General features: G+C 47.0%; 1 protein-coding gene across 1 annotated transcript in view; it reads left to right on the top strand.

The window, feature by feature from the left end:
• Positions 1-989: 989 nt before the first annotated feature.
• LOC147683746 (nicotinamide N-methyltransferase-like) overlaps positions 990-19531 on the top strand; it is a 33450-nt gene continuing 14908 nt past the window's right edge. The window contains exon 1 of the mRNA XM_086944905.1: positions 990-1209. Coding sequence (XP_086801031.1) covers positions 990-1209 — 220 coding nt within the window. The remainder of the gene's footprint in view (positions 1210-19531) is intronic.

Genomic DNA, 19531 nt, shown 5'->3' on the forward strand with positions numbered 1-19531 from the left:
CGTTGTGCATATTGCATTTGGACGTGAAACGTTGGATTAATGATCCTGCAATTGTGACATATAAAATGAACTGTGAAATATATACATCATCCACACTTCAACAAAAGAAGCGATAGAGAGGAAGGGTTACAAAATCTAAGCAGCACTCATTTGATGGAGTGCGACAATAATCCAAGCTTTTGACGGATAATCAAACCCTCACACGGTGGCATATTAAGATGCCACAGGCTAAGTGCACGGACCAAAATATCCCCACCCCATTCCTTTATTTGGTCAAAAAACTACACTTGGGATTCAATGGTCTCCTCACACCCCTTTTCTCCGGTGCCATTGCACCTGCTCCACTTTTGACGACTGCACTCCGACTTCACATGTGGCTAGTACAGAAAGGCAGCTAATTTTGCTTTTGTGGCTTTTGTTCTGAAGGGCCCAGAATACGCTTTAACCCCTTGGATGCTGATGATGGAACCGCTCCGTCATCAGCTACGGTTGGGCTGTGCTGATGACGGAGCGGTTCCGTCATGGCCCGATCGGCGCGCCTGTGCGGCGCGAATTTCGCGCCTGCGCTGGACGTTCAATTGAGTGGGGCAGGCCATGACGGAACCGCTCCGTCACAAGCACAGCTCAACCGACGCTGGTGACGGAGCGGTTCCGTCACCAGCATGCGGCCGCCGCGCGGCCGCCCCGCCCCCTTAGCACTGTGGCGGAATAGCCTCCGCAGTGAAGGGGTTAAGGAGTGCCTTGTTTGTATTTACCATGTTCCTATAATTAGATTCATCCCTTACTTTGCGCCGCACCCAGCAAGATGTTTACTACAATACAGTGCCCAAGGGAGCAAAACATCATTATGTAGGGGTCGAAATTATCATTTCAGCTCACACAGACTAGACACAAACAGACAGCGCAATCTTCAAAGAGCACAAAGCAAACAAGAAAGCAGAACGTGGGAACGTAAGCAAACTGCACCTGTGGAATATAACGGGGCAAAAATGCTCACAATGCATAGCACTGGCGGCGTGGAATTCAGAGTCACGGTCCACCAACAAGTCTATAGTCAGAACATGGAGCCGGGCTTAACATGGACATCTATCTACCAGAAATATTTTGATGCTGAGAAGGCTCTTACCGAGTACTATACTGCAGACTCTGAATTCACGGACGAATCAGTGATACAGCCAATGAGACAACTTGAACAACTCTTGGCTTCTGGTAGGTACCCAACACAGTATTGCTATAGCATTTTTTACTTATTTATGGATTCAATGTTGTGAACACGTTTTTCAAATATTAAGATGTGTCAAATAGGAGTCTTTTTATTTAAACTGTTGATTTGAGTTTAATAAAATACACCACACACAGACACTGAAATATTCTTTAAATGAAACTTATACAAAGTCTAGTATAAGGCACATTTTTATTTAAAAAAAATCTAAACAATTACAGGTGATCAACAGTGCAAGACTTTAAATTGTCAGCAAACATCAATTACTTGCATTACTGCTATATATTGCCCAGGTTTACTAACATTTGCTTCATGGCAGCACCACATTTTTTGGCTCAGCCTGGATGCAAAATGATAGTTGGCACTTACTAACCCACGTAGGAGCCGACGTGTGTCCCCTTACATGGCTTCGTAAAGAAAATGTAACGCAACGCAGCCCGTTGATCTGCATTTTATCACACTGTGGCTTGGAGGTTGAGCATGGATGGATCTTGGGCATTTCCCTGAATCCACCCATGGATTTCGGCGCACTCCGAGATTTACTAAGCTAGAAATTCTGGAAATGGATCAAAATGCCACACCAGTGAGGCAAAACAAGGAAAAATATTTTTATTTCTCCTTGTTATTTCCTCTGCATCACACATAGAAAGAGGAAATTGACTTACAAGGAACTTTTGTGTGCAGGAAGCTATCCCTTCCTGCAGAAAAACAATCCTGCCCATTACTCAGGCACCCTTGCAGCATGGCGCATGGGTGCTTGCATTGGTGCTAGGCAGCACAGAGTGCACCAGCAAAAGGAGGGAGTTGATCAGTACCATATTTCTTCTGCAAATCAGGTGGCCATCTTAAACTGGCCTCAGTGCCCATGGGAATGGGCTATTCCCAAGCAGTCACTGAAATAATTCAGTAGTGCCCTTCCCCATCCGTCTACCCCTCATTTTAGCCTCATTAGCAGAATGGAGTGCTCAGGATCCAAACAAGTAACTTCCATTACAATAGTCCCCCGAACACTAGGAACCCTCACATGCCCATAACCTTGATGCACACCCCCTCTGATACATATCTCCCCCCTTTGTTTACTTCCCCCCTTTGTATACTTCCACATCTCCGGACAGTCAGACTTGTAGTTCTCACTACGCAAATGCAGACCACTGCTACCCTCCAATCCACATCCCAAACTCTTCCACCCCCCTACTCCTAGACCACATTATTAACACCACTCCCACACCAGACCCTAGGCTTGACGAAATCCTACTTTCACTACAATATATCAAAGATGACCTCCATAAGCTACGGAACCTGATCAGACAGCAACCCAAGATCAGACGACATGCGGTTAATAAGAGCAGGATCCCACACAGCAACAGCCCCACACCCCAGCACCAGTTGCAACTACTATCCCCTAGTCAACCGCCCCCAATATGGAGAACATTTCCTTACTGCAATTCCACAACCAGTCCAATCCACAGGAAGAATACTCTATCCGCTAAAGATATACACTCCCTACTCCTCTCCTACGATCCCCCACCTAGCCAGTCCACAGTAGACCTGAACAAGCAGAAGCAACCCACCCTAATCGAAACTCAACTCAGTACACACAGAGCTCCTAATCACGACTCCAGAGGTATAACCCTGGAGAATCTTATGCAAGTTCCATTAACACTGGAACCTCCAACAACCTCCAAGCCTTGTATCAAATGCATGCTACTAAACTGTACATCAGCCTCAGCACACGTAGCTGACATTTTTGACTTTATACTCAGTCATTCAGTCAAACAAGCTTTGTTCGGATCATACAAAATGTCCACAAAAGCATGCAATACAAAAAATCTAAAATCCATTTATAGTTAATAAAAAAAAAAACATATCAAGGTTAAAAACATCAGAGAACTTCAATTAATCACTTAATTTGAATGGGCACCAAACTAGACAGTTGAGCTTATGTTACTTCATAATTCAGTCTTTCTAGATGAACAAGTTTGGTCCTTTGTTTCATTGCCATCATTATATAACAGATTACTGCCTTACATACTAAAATATTATCCAGATGCCGAAGGTAATTAAAAGCAATTTCATAGGAAAACAGGCTATTCGTTTTGAAAATTGGACGGAGATATGGTTTTCTACTTTCTGTATAAAACCTAGAAAACAATAAAAAGTGAAAGGTGCTTTGTTTGGACCTGCCATCACACGGACAATTCGGCATGATGGAGCACCACTTACCCCTTTTAGGAAATGCAAATAAAAAGTGTAGAGTGCACAATCTTAATCTGGTTAGGTAAAATCTATGTTGTACATTGGTAACAAAAATAAGATATGGTTGTAAACCCGTGCCCACAGGACCCTCAAGATAAGAGATAACTGATTTCTTGGAATTAGATGCCTCTTCTCTACAGACGGCCCTTACGTTTAGAAAGCTCTTTTTTAATTCAGCCTTACTAATATATTGCACATCTCCCGAGGTAAAATCATTTACGTTTAAATTGCAATCCTCTAGAAGACTAGCAATATAATTTAGCCAGGGAATATTTTTACAACCATCTTGGGACATGCAATATAAAATTATATCCCTCGTAAAATGAGTTTCATCCCTAACCCAGAGACGATGCCACAGTTTTAATGCAGCCATACAAATTAGATTGTTTATATACGGAGATCCTGTTTCCCTTGTGCAAAATATTCTACGATGTGGCACCAGGGACAGCTAGCAGGCGTCTTAGGAAGTTATTTTCAAGGATCTGTAGTGGAGCTGTCTCAATCTGACCCCATAGAGCCCCCCCATAACAACACCCTGTAATACACTTCGCTCCGTACAGTTTAAGAATCTCCCGGACAGGTTTATTCCCAATCTTTTGGGAGAATCTAAAAATAGCCTCCACGATTTTCACAAATTTCAACTTACTCAGGGTGATATGCTTATTCCAATTCCCCTTACTATTAAAAAAGAATCCCTAGGTAAGAAAATGTAAAAGTTCTCTCTGTCCGCGTCCCGTTGATAAAATGTTGTTTCGTTTTAATATTCCCTATACCACTTTATACTCTCTCACAAACCGGACCTCCTATTCCTAACTGAAACTTGGCTAAATGAATCGTCCACACTGATCCTAGACATACTGGTCCCTCCCAATTATGACATCACCAGACTAGATAGACCTATTAGACCAGGAGGTGGTATTGCCTGCATATACTGGAACAACCTCTCAGTGAGCAGCTCACTCTCACCGCATATTTCCTCATGTGAATATCTTTGCTTAGATATCACAGGTAATAACAAAACAATTTGTTTGCTGCACACATTTTACCACTCACCAGACGATAACCTCACCTTCATCGAGCAATTCATGGATATCGTGACCACACATACTGGTCAACAAAATACCCAAATATTCCTTGGTGTCTTCGATCTCCATTGGAATGACCCCAAGGACCTGGCAGTAAATTGCCTCAAAACATTCCTTTCGGACCTTGACCTCAACCAAATCTGCAATGGCCCCACACATGTCTAAGCCTAATCCCTTGACTTAGTGATTGCCAACCCAGAGGCCATTCAGCTTAACACAATCCTCCCCTGTGATTAGTCTGATCACCATTCCATCACCTTCTCCATCAAGGTATCAGTTAAACTACGCTCAGCACAACCTACAAGACCTAAAATACGGAAGAGCAACCTAAAAAAAACTCCCTCACAGACCTATCCACTTCTCTGACCCCCTCCCAGCTAACTACCTCAAAGATCTCGTACCTGCGCTATTTCCACTTTGGACAAAGATCATCAATGCTTACTTAGAGTTATTCCTCATATTCTCAGTTCGGGAAAAGTTTCCCCCACCCTAAAAAATACGACGGCGAACCCCACTGACCTAAACAACTACCCACCAATTTCCAACATCCCAACTCTGGCTACACTCCTAGAAAAATGTGTTCTCTGCCAGTTAGACAACCACATCACCAACTTCCACCTGCTCAATAAATTTCAATCTGACGTTCCGGACAGGGTATAGTACGGAGTAGGCGATGACCCACATAATAGACGACGCACTAAAAATCCTAGATCAGAACGAAGCCTGCCTACTCATCCTACTTGACTTATCTTTGGCATTTGATACCATCAAATATGATCATCTACTAGACCTCTTGCAACACAGAATGGGCCTATCAGAGTCAGTTCTAAATTAGTTTACCTCTTTGCTCTGAAATAGATCCCAAAGTGTCAAGGTCAACCAATCCCTCTCCAGGACCGTTACAGTCACATTAGGAGTCCCACAGGGCTCCTCCCTCTCACCTACACTGTTCATCCTATTCATGGAGCCACTCACTGAGATTCTCTACTTAGCTAATATCCTCTTTCACATGTATGCAGACGACACACAACTATATTTAAAGATAAACTCTCTGGATGACATCAAAGCTCTCAATCTGACTCTACAAAAAACTCAGCCTTGGTTGACTGAAAACCACCTCAAATTAAATGCCCTCAAAACCAAATTCTTACTAATCGCCCCACCTAACCAAACAAACATCATACAAGAATGGCTTAAACATCTTACAACGCTCAACTGCCAGCCTCTTATTATAGATTCAGCATAATCACTGGGAGTAACTCTGGACAGTAACCTAAACATGCAAAAACATATCAGTGCCGCAGCAAAAAGGTGCAAACTTTCAGATGCTCACCCTGAGAAAACTAAAACCCTTCCTCCCAGTAAACGACTTCAAACTAGCAGTCCAAGCACTAGTAATTCCCAGACTAGAATATGGTACTGCAACTCTCTGTGGACTCCCTAGATCGACAACTGCCCTGCTAAGAGCATCACTCAACTCAGCGGCCAGGCTCATCACAGGCTCCAAAAAGCATTGCCACATTTCCCCCAACTTCAAAGCGCTTAACTGGCTACCCTTCGAATCAAGAATTCATCTAAAAGTTGCTTGCATGACACACAAAGCCCTACATCAGAACACCCCGAGGTACCTGGCCCAGAAACTGGAGCCTTCATGTGGAAACAGATCCTCCAGGATCTCCAACAACCTTCTTTTGAAGCCTCAAAGATTTGCCAAGAAGAAAACATATAATCGCGCCGTCTCTGGAATTGCACCAAGGATTTGGAATGCACCACCCCCAGAAATCAGACTCAACCCATCAACTGCCTCCTTCAAAAAATAAGCTAAATCTCTTCTCATGATGAAATTCATTTGAACATTATTTCGGACTAGTAGAACAACCAGCTGTAACATAAGTCGAAATACTTTGTACATTGTCCCTTTTGTTTACCTACCTTACTTGTAAAGCACTCTGATACCTGCAAGGATCATGTTCGTGCTATATAAAACCTTCAAAAAATAAATATGGTGCTGTACAGCTCTCTCCATTTGAAGCAACTCAGCGTAGCAAGTGGCCTTGCTGCATTGCGCCAAATGGTATTTAATGTGGCCCATTTTATGAGTGACTGGCATGTTGGACAATGCACCTGAGTTCAATCCACACAGGTAAAATGGTTTCTGTTACATTTCTTTGGCTCATCTTTGGTGGCTCAGTGAATGTGGCCAAGCGAATGCAGCAAGTCTATGCTCAGAGAAAATGTGTGTGGTATAATATGTAACTGCACAAAGAACAAAATAAGTATGAAATAAAGATGAAAGGTCCACATCAACATTAGCTAAAAATTCAAGCAAATCTAGATTTTTTGAAAAAAGTAGGAATAGCATCTAAAGAATACATTTGGGGTGGGCAAAAAAATAATTAAAAATAGTAATCGATAGGTATATTTACTATTTATTCATGAAACGTTGCACAGCAAGGGAACTTGCTGCGCTGCGTTGCATAAATGAGAAATCAATCAATCAATCAGAGATTTGTAGAGCGCACTACTCACCCATGAGGGCCGCAAGGCTCTGGGGGGAGGGGGTTTCGGGCAGCTCCGGTCATTCAAAGAGTCAGGTCTTGAGGCTCTTTCTGAATGTTTGTAGTGTGGGGCTTCGTCTGATGCTGAGGGGGAGTTCGCTCCAGGTCTTGGCTGAGATGTAGGAGAAGGATCTGCCTCCCATCCTGGCTCCATGGATGTGAGGGATTTCGGCCAAGTGTAGGTCAGTGAAGCGTAGGTTTCTTTTGGGGGAATAGAAGGAGATTCTTTCGTTGAGGTATTGGGGTCCGGTGTTGTGGATGGCTTTGAAGGCATGTGTGAGCTGCATTTTCTCAGAGTTGAGCTTCAGGCAGCTGCTGTTCATCCAGGATGCGATGTCTTTCATTCCTTCCTGGAAATTCTGTCTGGTGATGTCAGGTTCCTTAGAGAGGGAGAGGATGAGCTGGGTGTCGTCGGCTTAGTATGCTATGCTGAGTCTGTGTTTTTTGACGATGGTTGCGAGCGGGCCATGTAGATGGTGAAAAGCGTGGGGCTGAGGGAGGATCCTTGGGGTACTCCGCATCTGAACTCAGTGGGTGTGAAGAAGAAGGGTGGGAGTCTTCTTCTTTGATTTCGGCCTGCGAGGAAGGAGCGGATCCAGTCATGGTGGTTCCGTTTATGCTGAGGTGGTGGAGTCTGGTAGCTAGAGTGAGGTGGGAGAAGGTGTTAAAGGCTGCTGAAAGGTCTAGTAGAATGGGGGCTGCACTGTGGCCTTGGTCAAGGAGAGTGTGGTTTTCATCTGTGGCGGCTAGGAGGGAGGTTTTGGTGCTGTGTTTGTTGCGAAAGCTGGATTGAGGAAGTCATTGAATTCCATTAACTTCGTTAGCTGGATGTTGACGATCTTCTTGGTGACTTTGGCTGCAGTACGGGAGGAGAGAGATGGGCCTGTAGTAGTTGAGGTCTGTCTGGTCTGTGGAGGGCTTCTTGAGGAGGGGTTTGACTACTGTGTGTTTTCAGTCGTCGGGGAACATGCCTGTTTCAAGGGTACATATTTACAACAAGGGTTGGTGAGGGACAGAGTCTCTGAATTAAGCAGAAAGCTCTCACCCAGTCAAGAGATCAGGCCTAGATCCAACACCGTTTTTTAGCTCACTGCACCATCCCAGTTTCAGAACCTGGCTGTATGCAAATTAGTCTGTTCCTGTCCCAGTGCATGATGGGAACAGGGCAAACCAAACTACAAAAGCCAATTCTTACACTGGGAAGGAAACAAGCTCCCGGGGACCGGTTTCTGGCATTACAGCCGTCTTCGGCCCGGTTTGCTTGAATCCTGATGGTGCAATGAGCAAGGGTCTCACATCTAAGAATACCCTTCCACGCTTAGGGTGGACAAAAATATTTACAACAAGGGGTGGTGAGGGACAGAGTCTCTGAATTAAGCAGAAAGCTCTCACCCAGTCAAGAGATCAGGGCTAGATCCAACACCGTTTTTTAGCTCACTGCACCATCCCAGTTTCAGAACCTGGCTGTATGCAAATTAGTCTGTTCCTGTCCCAGTGCATGATGGGAACAGGGAAAACCAAACTAAAAAAGCCAATTCTTACACTGGGAAGGAAACAAGCTCCCGGGGACCGGTTTCTGGCATTACAGCCGTCTTCGGCCCGGTTTGCTTGAATCCTGATGGTGCAATGAGCAAGGGTCTCACATCTGAGAATACCCTTCCACGCTTAGGGTGGACAAAAATATTTACAACAAGGGGTGGTGAGGGACAGAGTCTCTGAATTAAGCAGAAAGCTCTCACCCAGTCAAGAGATCAGGGCTAGATCCAACACCGTTTTTTAGCTCACTGCACCATCCCAGTTTCAGAACCTGGCTGTATGCAAATTAGTCTGTTCCTTTCCCAGTGCATGATGGGAACAGGGCAAACCAAACTACAAAAGCCAATTCTTACACTGGGAAGGAAACAAGCTCCCGGGGACCGGTTTCTGGCATTACAGCCGTCTTCGGCCCGGTTTGCTTGAATCCTGATGGTGCAATGAGCAAGGGTCTCACATCTGAGAATACCCTTCCACGCTTAGGGTGGACAAAAATATTTACAACAAGGGGTGGTGAGGGACAGAGTCTCTGAATTAAGCAGAAAGCTCTCACCCAGTCAAGAGATCAGGGCTAGATCCAACACCGTTTTTTAGCTCACTGCACCATCCCAGTTTCAGAACCTGGCTGTATGCAAATTAGTCTGTTCCTGTCCCAGTGCATGATGGGAACAGGGCAAACCAAACTACAAAAGCCAATTCTTACACTGGGAAGGAAACAAGCTCCCGGGGACCGGTTTCTGGCATTACAGCCGTCTTCGGCCCGGTTTGCTTGAATCCTGACGGTGCAATGAGCAAGGGTCTCACATCTGAGAATACCCTTCCACGCTTAGGGTGGACAAAAATATTTACAACAAGGGGTGGTGAGGGACAGAGTCTCTGAATTAAGCAGAAAGCTCTCACCCAGTCAAGAGATCAGGGCTAGATCCAACACCGTTTTTTAGCTCACTGCACCATCCCAGTTTCAGAACCTGGCTGTATGCAAATTAGTCTGTTCCTGTCCCAGTGCATGATGGGAACAGGGCAAACCAAACTACAAAAGCCAATTCTTACACTGGGAAGGAAACAAGCTCCCGGGGACCGGTTTCTGGCAACGGTGATGGATCAAGCCCTGATCTTTGGACTGGGTAAGAGTGGTCTGCTCAACTCAGACACTCTGTTCATCACCACCCCCATTTCTAAATCGTTTTTGGCCACTATAGGTGTGGCAGGGTATACTCAGACATGAGTCCCTTTCGCACTGCTCCATCAGGATTCAAGCAAGCCGGGCCGAAGAAGGCTGAAATGCCAGAAACCGGTCCCCGGTAGCTTGTCTCCTTTCTGGTGAAGAATTGGCTTGGTAGTTTAGTCTGCCCTGTTCCCATGATGCACTGGGCCAGGGACAGACTGATTTGCATATAGCCAGGTTCTGAGCTGGGATGGGGCAGTGAGATAAATAACGGTGATGGATCAAGCCCTGATCTTTGGACTGGGTAAGAGTGGTCTGCTTAACTCAGACACTCTGTTCATCACCACCCCCATTTCTAAATCGTTTTTGGCCACTATAGGTGTGGCAGGGTATACTCAGACATGAGTCCCTTTCGCACTGCTCCATCAGGATTCAAGCAAGCCGGGCCGAAGAAGGCTGAAATGCCAGAAACCGGTCCCCGGTAGCTTGTCTCCTTTCTGGTGAAGAATTGGCTTGGTAGTTTAGTCTGCCCTGTTCCCATGATGCACTGGGCCAGGGACAGACTGATTTGCATATAGCCAGGTTCTGAGCTGGGATGGGGCAGTGAGATAAACAACGGTGATGGATCAAGCCCTGATCTTTGGACTGGGTAAGAGTGGTCTGCTCAACTCAGACACTCTGTTCATCACCACCCCCATTTCTAAATCGTTTTTGGCCACTATAGGTGTGGCAGGGTATACTCAGACATGAGTCCCTTTCGCACTGCTCCATCAGGATTCAAGCAAGCCGGGCCGAAGAAGGCTGAAATGCCAGAAACCGGTCCCCGGTAGCTTGTCTCCTTTCTGGTGAAGAATTGGCTTGGTAGTTTAGTCTGCCCTGTTCTCATGATGCACTGGGCCAGGGTCAGACTGATTTGCATATAGCCAGGTTCTGAGCTGGGATGGGGCAGTGAGATAAATAACGGTGATGGATCAAGCCCTGATCTTTGGACTGGGTAAGAGTGGTCTGCTTAACTCAGACACTCTGTTCATCACCACCCCCATTTCTAAATCGTTTTTGGCCACTATAGGTGTGGCAGGGTATACTCAGACATGAGTCCCTTTCGCACTGCTCCATCAGGATTCAAGCAAGCCGGGCCGAAGAAGGCTGAAATGCCAGAAACCGGTCCCCGGTAGCGTGTCTCCTTTCTGGTGAAGAATTGGCTTGGTAGTTTAGTCTGCCCTGTTCCCATGATGCACTGGGCCAGGGACAGACTGATTTGCATATAGCCAGGTTCTGAGCTGGGATGGGGCAGTGAGATAAATAACGGTGATGGATCAAGCCCTGATCTTTGGACTGGGTAAGAGTGGTCTGCTAAACTCAGACACTCTGTTCATCACCACCCCCATTTCTAAATCGTTTTTGGCCACTATAGGTGTGGCAGGGTATACTCAGACATGAGTCCCTTTCGCACTGCTCCATCAGGATTCAAGCAAGCCGGGCCGAAGAAGGCTGAAATGCCAGAAACCGGTCCCCGGTAGCTTGCCTCCTTTCTGGTGAAGAATTGGCTTGGTAGTTTAGTCTGCCCTGTTCCCATGATGCACTGGGCCAGGGACAGACTGATTTGCATATAGCCAGGTTCTGAGCTGGGATGGGGCAGTGAGATAAATAACGGTGATGGATCAAGCCCTGATCTTTGGACTGGGTAAGAGTGGTCTGCTTAACTCAGACACTCTGTTCATCACCACCCCCATTTCTAAATCGTTTTTGGCCACTATAGGTGTGGCAGGGTATACTCAGACATGAGTCCCTTTCGCACTGCTCCATCAGGATTCAAGCAAGCCGGGCCGAAGAAGGCTGAAATGCCAGAAACCGGTCCCCGGTAGCTTGTCTCCTTTCTGGTGAAGAATTGGCTTGGTGGTTTAGTCTGCCCTGTTCCCATGATGCACTGGGCCAGGGACAGACTGATTTGCATATAGCCAGGTTCTGAGCTGGGATGGGGCAGTGAGATAAATAACGGTGATGGATCAAGCCCTGATCTTTGGACTGGGTAAGAGTGGTCTGCTTAACTCAGACACTCTGTTCATCACCACCCCCATTTCTAAATCGTTTTTGGCCACTATAGGTGTGGCAGGGTATACTCAGACATGAGTCCCTTTCGCACTGCTCCATCAGGATTCAAGCAAGCCGGGCCGAAGAAGGCTGAAATGCCAGAAACCGGTCCCCGGTAGCTTGTCTCCTTTCTGGTGAAGAATTGGCTTGGTAGTTTAGTCTGCCCTGTTCCCATGATGCACTGGGCCAGGGACAGACTGATTTGCATATAGCCAGGTTCTGAGCTGGGATGGGGCAGTGAGATAAACAACGGTGATGGATCAAGCCCTGATCTTTGGACTGGGTAAGAGTGGTCTGCTCAACTCAGACACTCTGTTCATCACCACCCCCATTTCTAAATCGTTTTTGGCCACTATAGGTGTGGCAGGGTATACTCAGACATGAGTCCCTTTCGCACTGCTCCATCAGGATTCAAGCAAGCCGGGCCGAAGAAGGCTGAAATGCCAGAAACCGGTCCCCGGTAGCGTGTCTCCTTTCTGGTGAAGAATTGGCTTGGTAGTTTAGTCTGCCCTGTTCCCATGATGCACTGGGCCAGGGACAGACTGATTTGCATATAGCCAGGTTCTGAGCTGGGATGGGGCAGTGAGATAAATAACGGTGATGGATCAAGCCCTGATCTTTGGACTGGGTAAGAGTGGTCTGCTTAACTCAGACACTCTGTTCATCACCACCCCCATTTCTAAATCGTTTTTGGCCACTATAGGTGTGGCAGGGTATACTCAGACATGAGTCCCTTTCGCACTGCTCCATCAGGATTCAAGCAAGCCGGGCCGAAGAAGGCTGAAATGCCAGAAACCGGTCCCCGGTAGCTTGCCTCCTTTCTGGTGAAGAATTGGCTTGGTAGTTTAGTCTGCCCTGTTCCCATGATGCACTGGGCCAGGGACAGACTGATTTGCATATAGCCAGGTTCTGAGCTGGGATGGGGCAGTGAGATAAATAACGGTGATGGATCAAGCCCTGATCTTTGGACTGGGTAAGAGTGGTCTGCTAAACTCAGACACTCTGTTCATCACCACCCCCATTTCTAAATCGTTTTTGGCCACTATAGGTGTGGCAGGGTATACTCAGACATGAGTCCCTTTCGCACTGCTCCATCAGGATTCAAGCAAGCCGGGCCGAAGAAGGCTGAAATGCCAGAAACCGGTCCCCGGTAGCTTGTCTCCTTTCTGGTGAAGAATTGGCTTGGTAGTTTAGTCTGCCCTGTTCCCATGATGCACTGGGCCAGGGACAGACTGATTTGCATATAGCCAGGTTCTGAGCTGGGATGGGGCAGTGAGATAAATAACGGTGATGGATCAAGCCCTGATCTTTGGACTGGGTAAGAGTGGTCTGCTTAACTCAGACACTCTGTTCATCACCACCCCCATTTCTAAATCGTTTTTGGCCACTATAGGTGTGGCAGGGTATACTCAGACATGAGTCCCTTTCGCACTGCTCCATCAGGATTCAAGCAAGCCGGGCCGAAGAAGGCTGAAATGCCAGAAACCGGTCCCCGGTAGCTTGTCTCCTTTCTGGTGAAGAATTGGCTTGGTGGTTTAGTCTGCCCTGTTCCCATGATGCACTGGGCCAGGGACAGACTGATTTGCATATAGCCAGGTTCTGAGCTGGGATGGGGCAGTGAGATAAATAACGGTGATGGATCAAGCCCTGATCTTTGGACTGGGTAAGAGTGGTCTGCTTAACTCAGACACTCTGTTCATCACAACCCCCATTTCTAAATCATTTTTGGCCACTATAGGTGTGGCAGGGTATACTCAGACATGAGTCCCTTTCGCACTGCTCCATCAGGATTCAAGCAAGCCGGGCCGAAGAAGGCTGAAATGCCAGAAACCGGTCCCCGGTAGCTTGTCTCCTTTCTGGTGAAGAATTGGCTTGGTAGTTTAGTCTGCCCTGTTCCCATGATGCACTGGGCTAGGGACAGACTGATTTGCATATAGCCAGGTTCTGAGCTGGGATGGGGCAGTGAGATAAATAACGGTGATGGATCAAGCCCTGATCTTTGGACTGGGTAAGAGTGGTCTGCTTAACTCAGACACTCTGTTCATCACCACCCCCATTTCTAAATCGTTTTTGGCCACTATAGGTGTGGCAGGGTATACTCAGACATGAGTCCCTTTCGCACTGCTCCATCAGGATTCAAGCAAGCCGGGCCGAAGAAGGCTGAAATGCCAGAAACCGGTCCCCGGTAGCTTGTCTCCTTTCTGGTGAAGAATTGGCTTGGTAGTTTAGTCTGCCCTGTTCCCATGATGCACTGGGCCAGGGACAGACTGATTTGCATATAGCCAGGTTCTGAGCTGGGATGGGGCAGTGAGATAAATAACGGTGATGGATCAAGCCCTGATCTTTGGACTGGGTAAGAGTGGTCTGCTTAACTCAGACACTCTGTTCATCACCACCCCCATTTCTAAATCGTTTTTGGCCACTATAGGTGTGGCAGGGTATACTCAGACAGGAGTCCCTTTCGCACTGCTTTATCAGGATTCAAGCAAGCCGGGCCGAAGAAGGCTGAAATGCCAGAAACCGGTCCCCGGTAGCTTGTCTCCTTTCTGGTGAAGAATTGGCTTGGTAGTTTAGTCTGCCCTGTTCCCATGATGCACTGGGCCAGGGACAGACTGATTTGCATATAGCCAGGTTCTGAGCTGGGATGGGGCAGTGAGATAAATAACGGTGATGGATCAAGCCCTGATCTTTGGACTGGGTAAGAGTGGTCTGCTTAACTCAGACACTCTGTTCATCACAACCCCCATTTCTAAATCGTTTTTGGCCACTATAGGTGTGGCAGGGTATACTCAGACATGAGTCCCTTTCGCACTGCTCCATCAGGATTCAAGCAAGCCGGGCCGAAGAAGGCTGAAATGCCAGAAACCGGTCCCCGGTAGCTTGTCTCCTTTCTGGTGAAGAATTGGCTTGGTAGTTTAGTCTGCCCTGTTCCCATGATGCACTGGGCCAGGGACAGACTGATTTGCATATAGCCAGGTTCTGAGCTGGGATGGGGCAGTGAGATAAATAACGGTGATGGATCAAGCCCTGATCTTTGGACTGGGTAAGAGTGGTCTGCTTAACTCAGACACTCTGTTCATCACCACCCCCATTTCTAAATCGTTTTTGGCCACTATAGGTGTGGCAGGGTATACTCAGACATGAGTCCCTTTCGCACTACTCCATCAGGATTCAAGCAAGCTGGGCCGAAGAAGGCTGAAATGCCAGAAACCGGTCCCCGGTAGCTTGTCTCCTTTCTGGTGAAGAATTGGCTTGGTAGTTTAGTCTGCCCTGTTCCCATGATGCATTGGGCCAGGGACAGACTGATTTGCATATAGCCAGGTTCTGGGATGGGGCAGTGAGATAAATAACGGTGATTGATCAAGCCCTGATCTTTGGACTGGGTAAGAGTGGTCTGCTTAACTCAGACACTCTGTTCATCACCACCCCCATTTCTAAATCGTTTTTGGCCACTATAGGTGTGGCAGGGTATACTCAGACATGAGTCCCTTTCGCACTGCTCCATCAGGATTCAAGCAAGCCGGGCCGAAGAAGGCTGAAATGCCAGAAACCGGTCCCCGGTAGCTTGTCTCCTTTCTGGTGAAGAATTGGCTTGGTAATTTAGTCTGCCCTGTTCCCATGATGCACTGGGCCAGGGACAGACTGATTTGCATATAGCCAGGTTCTGAGCTGGGATGGGGCAGTGAGATAAATAACGGTGATGGATCAAGCCCTGATCTTTGGACTGGGTAAGAGTGGTCTGCTTAACTCAGACACTCTGTTCATCACCACCCCCATTTCTAAATTGTTTCAAGGGTACAGCTGATTGTCTGTCGTAGTTCTGTGTGATGGTGGAGGCAATCCTCTGGAAGAGGTGCTGCAGGCAGGGGTAAGTTGGTGTTCCGGCGTGTATGCTCCGCATGGTTTTTGCAGTGTCTTCTGTGGTGACGGGGGTCCAGGAGAGGATGGTCTGTTGAGTGGCATTGCTGGAGGGAGGTGTTGGGTCGGTGCCTTGGTATTGTTCGTCGAAGTTGTTGTAGAGTGCCCTGATCTTGTAGTGGAAGAAGGAGCCGAGTTTGTTGCAGAGGTCCTGGGAAGGAGAGATGTCAGAGGTTCTGCTGGGGGGGGCTGGTGAATTCTTGTATGATATTAAAGAGTTCCATGCAGTTGCTGGAGTTGGAGAGGATTCTGTCCTGGATGAAGTTTCTCTTCGTAGATCTGATGAGTTGGTGGTTTGCTGTAGTGGCGGTTCTGTAGGCGGTGCATGCTTCCAGGGTTTTGCTGTTCCTCCATGCTTTCTCAAGTCATCGGCACGAGCGCTTGGATCCTCGGAGGTCCCTGGTGAACCAGGTGTGTTTGCTGAGTTCTGGAGGGTTGCATTGCAATTTGTGGAGTTCGGTGGCTGCAGAGTTGGCATCGATTGTGGTGGGAAGGAGTGCAGCTGAGGGCAAAGGCGAGGTGCTCTTCAGTGATCTTGCTTCAGTTTCTGCATGGGGGTGTGCCGTTGGCTTGTGTGTTGTGGGTTTCGAGAAGGAGAAGTGAAGGCAGTGGTGGTCCATCCAGAGGGGTTGCATTGTGTGACGGAAGTAAATGTTGATTTCACCAGTGAATATGAGGTTGAGGGTGTGTCCTGCCTTGTGAGTGGGGGTGGTGACAAGTTGCTTCAGTCCGATGCTGGCGAGGTTGTCTAGGAGGATGGTGGAGTTTGGGTCACTGAGCTTTTCAAGGTGGAAGTTCAGGTCTCTAAGCAGGGCGTGGGGGGTGAGGTAGTCTGAGATGGTGTTGTTGAATGTGGTGCGGGTCTGGGAGGTCTGTAGGCGAGAGTTCTGAGTAGAGTTTTTCTGGGGTTAACCTGGATTTGGAAGTGGATGTGTTCCATAGGGGGTGAGGAGTCATTTGAGATTGAGGTTGTCAGTTGGAGGGAGCTTTTGTGGACGATGGCGAGGCCTCTTCCAGGGTGGTCGGGGTGATCTTTCCTCTTAGTCTTGTACCCATCTGGGATGGTGGTTGCAATCTCAGGTGCAGAGCTGACATTGGTCCAGGTCTTTGTGAGGAAGGCATTCAGGGCAGATGGTGTTCAGGAGGGCCCAGATTTCTACTGCGTGTCTGTGCAGGGAGTGTACATTGAGGAGGATGTAGCTTAGAGGCTTGGGTGCAGTGGCGTCTAATGGGTTGGCGGTAGCTGTCGGGGTCTGGAGGTGGGTGAAGGTGTGGCAACAGTGTCGGCAGGAGGTGATGCCCGGTGTCGAGAGCTGGCAAGTGTTTTGCACCCGGGTTTGAGTATGTGGAGGGTTACTGAGTTGTAGCGGTGGGGTGGGCAGAGGACCAGGGTCCCTGCCGCTGGTCACGGTTGAGTCACGGACGGGCACCGAAAAGCTTGCCTTTGGCATGCCAGCCGCATGCCAGTGGCACACCCACTGCGCAGTAGCCGTCATTAAGTAGGGGAAGGGGGAGCAGCTGGGAGGCGGGAGAGGGAAAAGGCAGGAGGGGAGGGGCCAAGTGGTCAGCAGCGGCGGGAAGGGGTAGGAAAAAAAGCAACAGGAAAACCAAAACAAAAGTGAAAACAGCAACAGAAACGGCAAAGACAGACAAAAGGCACAAAAAGATGACAAAGGTGTGGACAAAAGGCACACACAGATAAAGAGACACAACAGATAAAGAGGCACAAACAGAAAAAAAGGCACAAAAAGTAAAAAGGCACAACAGATAAAAAGACACAACAGATAAAGAGGCACAGACAGACAAAAACAGAAAACACAAAAAGGCTGGCAGGGCAGACCAGCAAACTCCCAAATATCTAAACAATCCCACTGGCCATCTTTCCTCCACTCTACTTGACATTCAATTAACTATTGAACACCCTACTGAGCAGAAGGTTCCTTACCAGGTAGATTGCTAAAACTGCATTAATAGAAACAGGCTAGTTACAGGAAATGTACTAAACATAAAATACAGCTGTTTCACAGCTATCACAATGCTTAAGTCTCTTTAATTCACATCACATTCCTGAAAATCAGTTACTTTCCTTGTTTCATATATCCTTTCTATGGATTTCTATTGATTCCAAATTTTTCTCTTATTCTAGATTCAGCTACATTGCACGAATGCATCTCACTGAACTAAATGTCATCTTTCCTTTCTAAGACTTGCCTTGTTTCTCTCACTTTGTCCATCTTTCTGTCTTATATTTCCCCATTGTCTAATCAACATCTTTGTTTTCACTGTCTCTGATTTGTGCCTTCCTCCTCTTCTCTGTTCCCCTTCTTTCCTCTTTAAGACATCTATCTGGTTCTTAGAGAGCTAAGATTCAGCAGATTCTGGGCTTCATTTACGAAAAAATGGCACAGTGCTGCGCTGCAAGCCATTTTGCTGCATCAAGCTGCATCATTTTAAAAGCACAGGGATGTGTCGTATTACTAAGAATACAACACATGCATGTGCTTTCCCCTGCGCTGGTACACAATTGGCTGCCATGTGCCAGCGCAGGCACTCCTGTGTCATACTGTAAGGGAATCTTCATTGCAGGTTGATTGTTTTTGTGCAGGAAGGGACACCTTCCTGCGAAAAACAATCATTGATGGTATTTTTCCTCTTTCTATTCATCTTGTAGAATTAGGAAAAAAACTAGGAGAAATAAAAGAATTTCTTCTCGTTTGTCCCACTCCTCCGCATCCCCTGGGGAGGTGTAGGATTCTGACGCATTCCCAGCTTTACCGAACTCTGTAAATCTGGGAATGTGTCAGGTTCAATGGATGTTGCGTTGTAACACCCATAGCAACACCCAAGGAATGCCCATTTCATGCAGAGTAATGTGTGAAAGGGGTCCACATTTACAAGGCCATACAAAGTCATGCAAGGTGTCTTTATTTGGCCTTGATATAAGGGCAGGGACACTGCACTGCAGGTGCATCAAAAAAAGTGATACACCGGCGGCGCAATGTCCTTGTAAATGATGCCCTCTGTTTGTATCTCCTTCTGACCCACCTTTGCTCATCTCATTGTTTCAAGCCCTCCACGATTCAAGCTCTTTGCTTTGCCAAATTTATACTCCTCATGTTCGTCTGAAAGAATTCATTATGAATATCCATTCAAGAGTTCACTAATTATCTTAGTTCTTATGAAAGCCCCTTGTTCAGTGTAAGAGCAATTCATCTCAATTTTTTAGTTACTTGTAAAGTGTGCTGACTCCATTTTGATTATGCTGTGCTGTATAAGCAAGTTAAATAAATTAAAAAGCAAATACCTAAATAAATAAACAAAACAAATTACTATGAATTATGTGAGGAATATGCCTCGGCCAATGTTGAGCCATTGGTGCTGAATTTGGAACAATGTAGAAGAGTCTGATCTGTTACTGATTTAATGCAGAATCTGGCTGATGGAAGGGGAGAAGAGAGAGGATACTTACTTAAATGGAAATCTATGTCGGGCGTTGCCAAAATAGTGTCAGTGGTGGACGTGTAACTCTGAGCTTCGTATTGGGCCTGGAGTTATCCTGCATTTATCCCCCGCATCCGAGTTATCCACGGCCCGAGTTACCACGACTCCCGGTGTCGCCTGTCGGGAGAACATGACTGGCGTGTATGGCGGACCATTTCCACAATAATAACAAAGGTCCCTAGCTGTTGTCATCGCAATGGCG

Source organism: Lissotriton vulgaris, chromosome 11, assembly GCF_964263255.1.
Source record: "Lissotriton vulgaris chromosome 11, aLisVul1.2, whole genome shotgun sequence".
NCBI classification, from domain to species: domain Eukaryota; kingdom Metazoa; phylum Chordata; class Amphibia; order Caudata; family Salamandridae; genus Lissotriton; species Lissotriton vulgaris.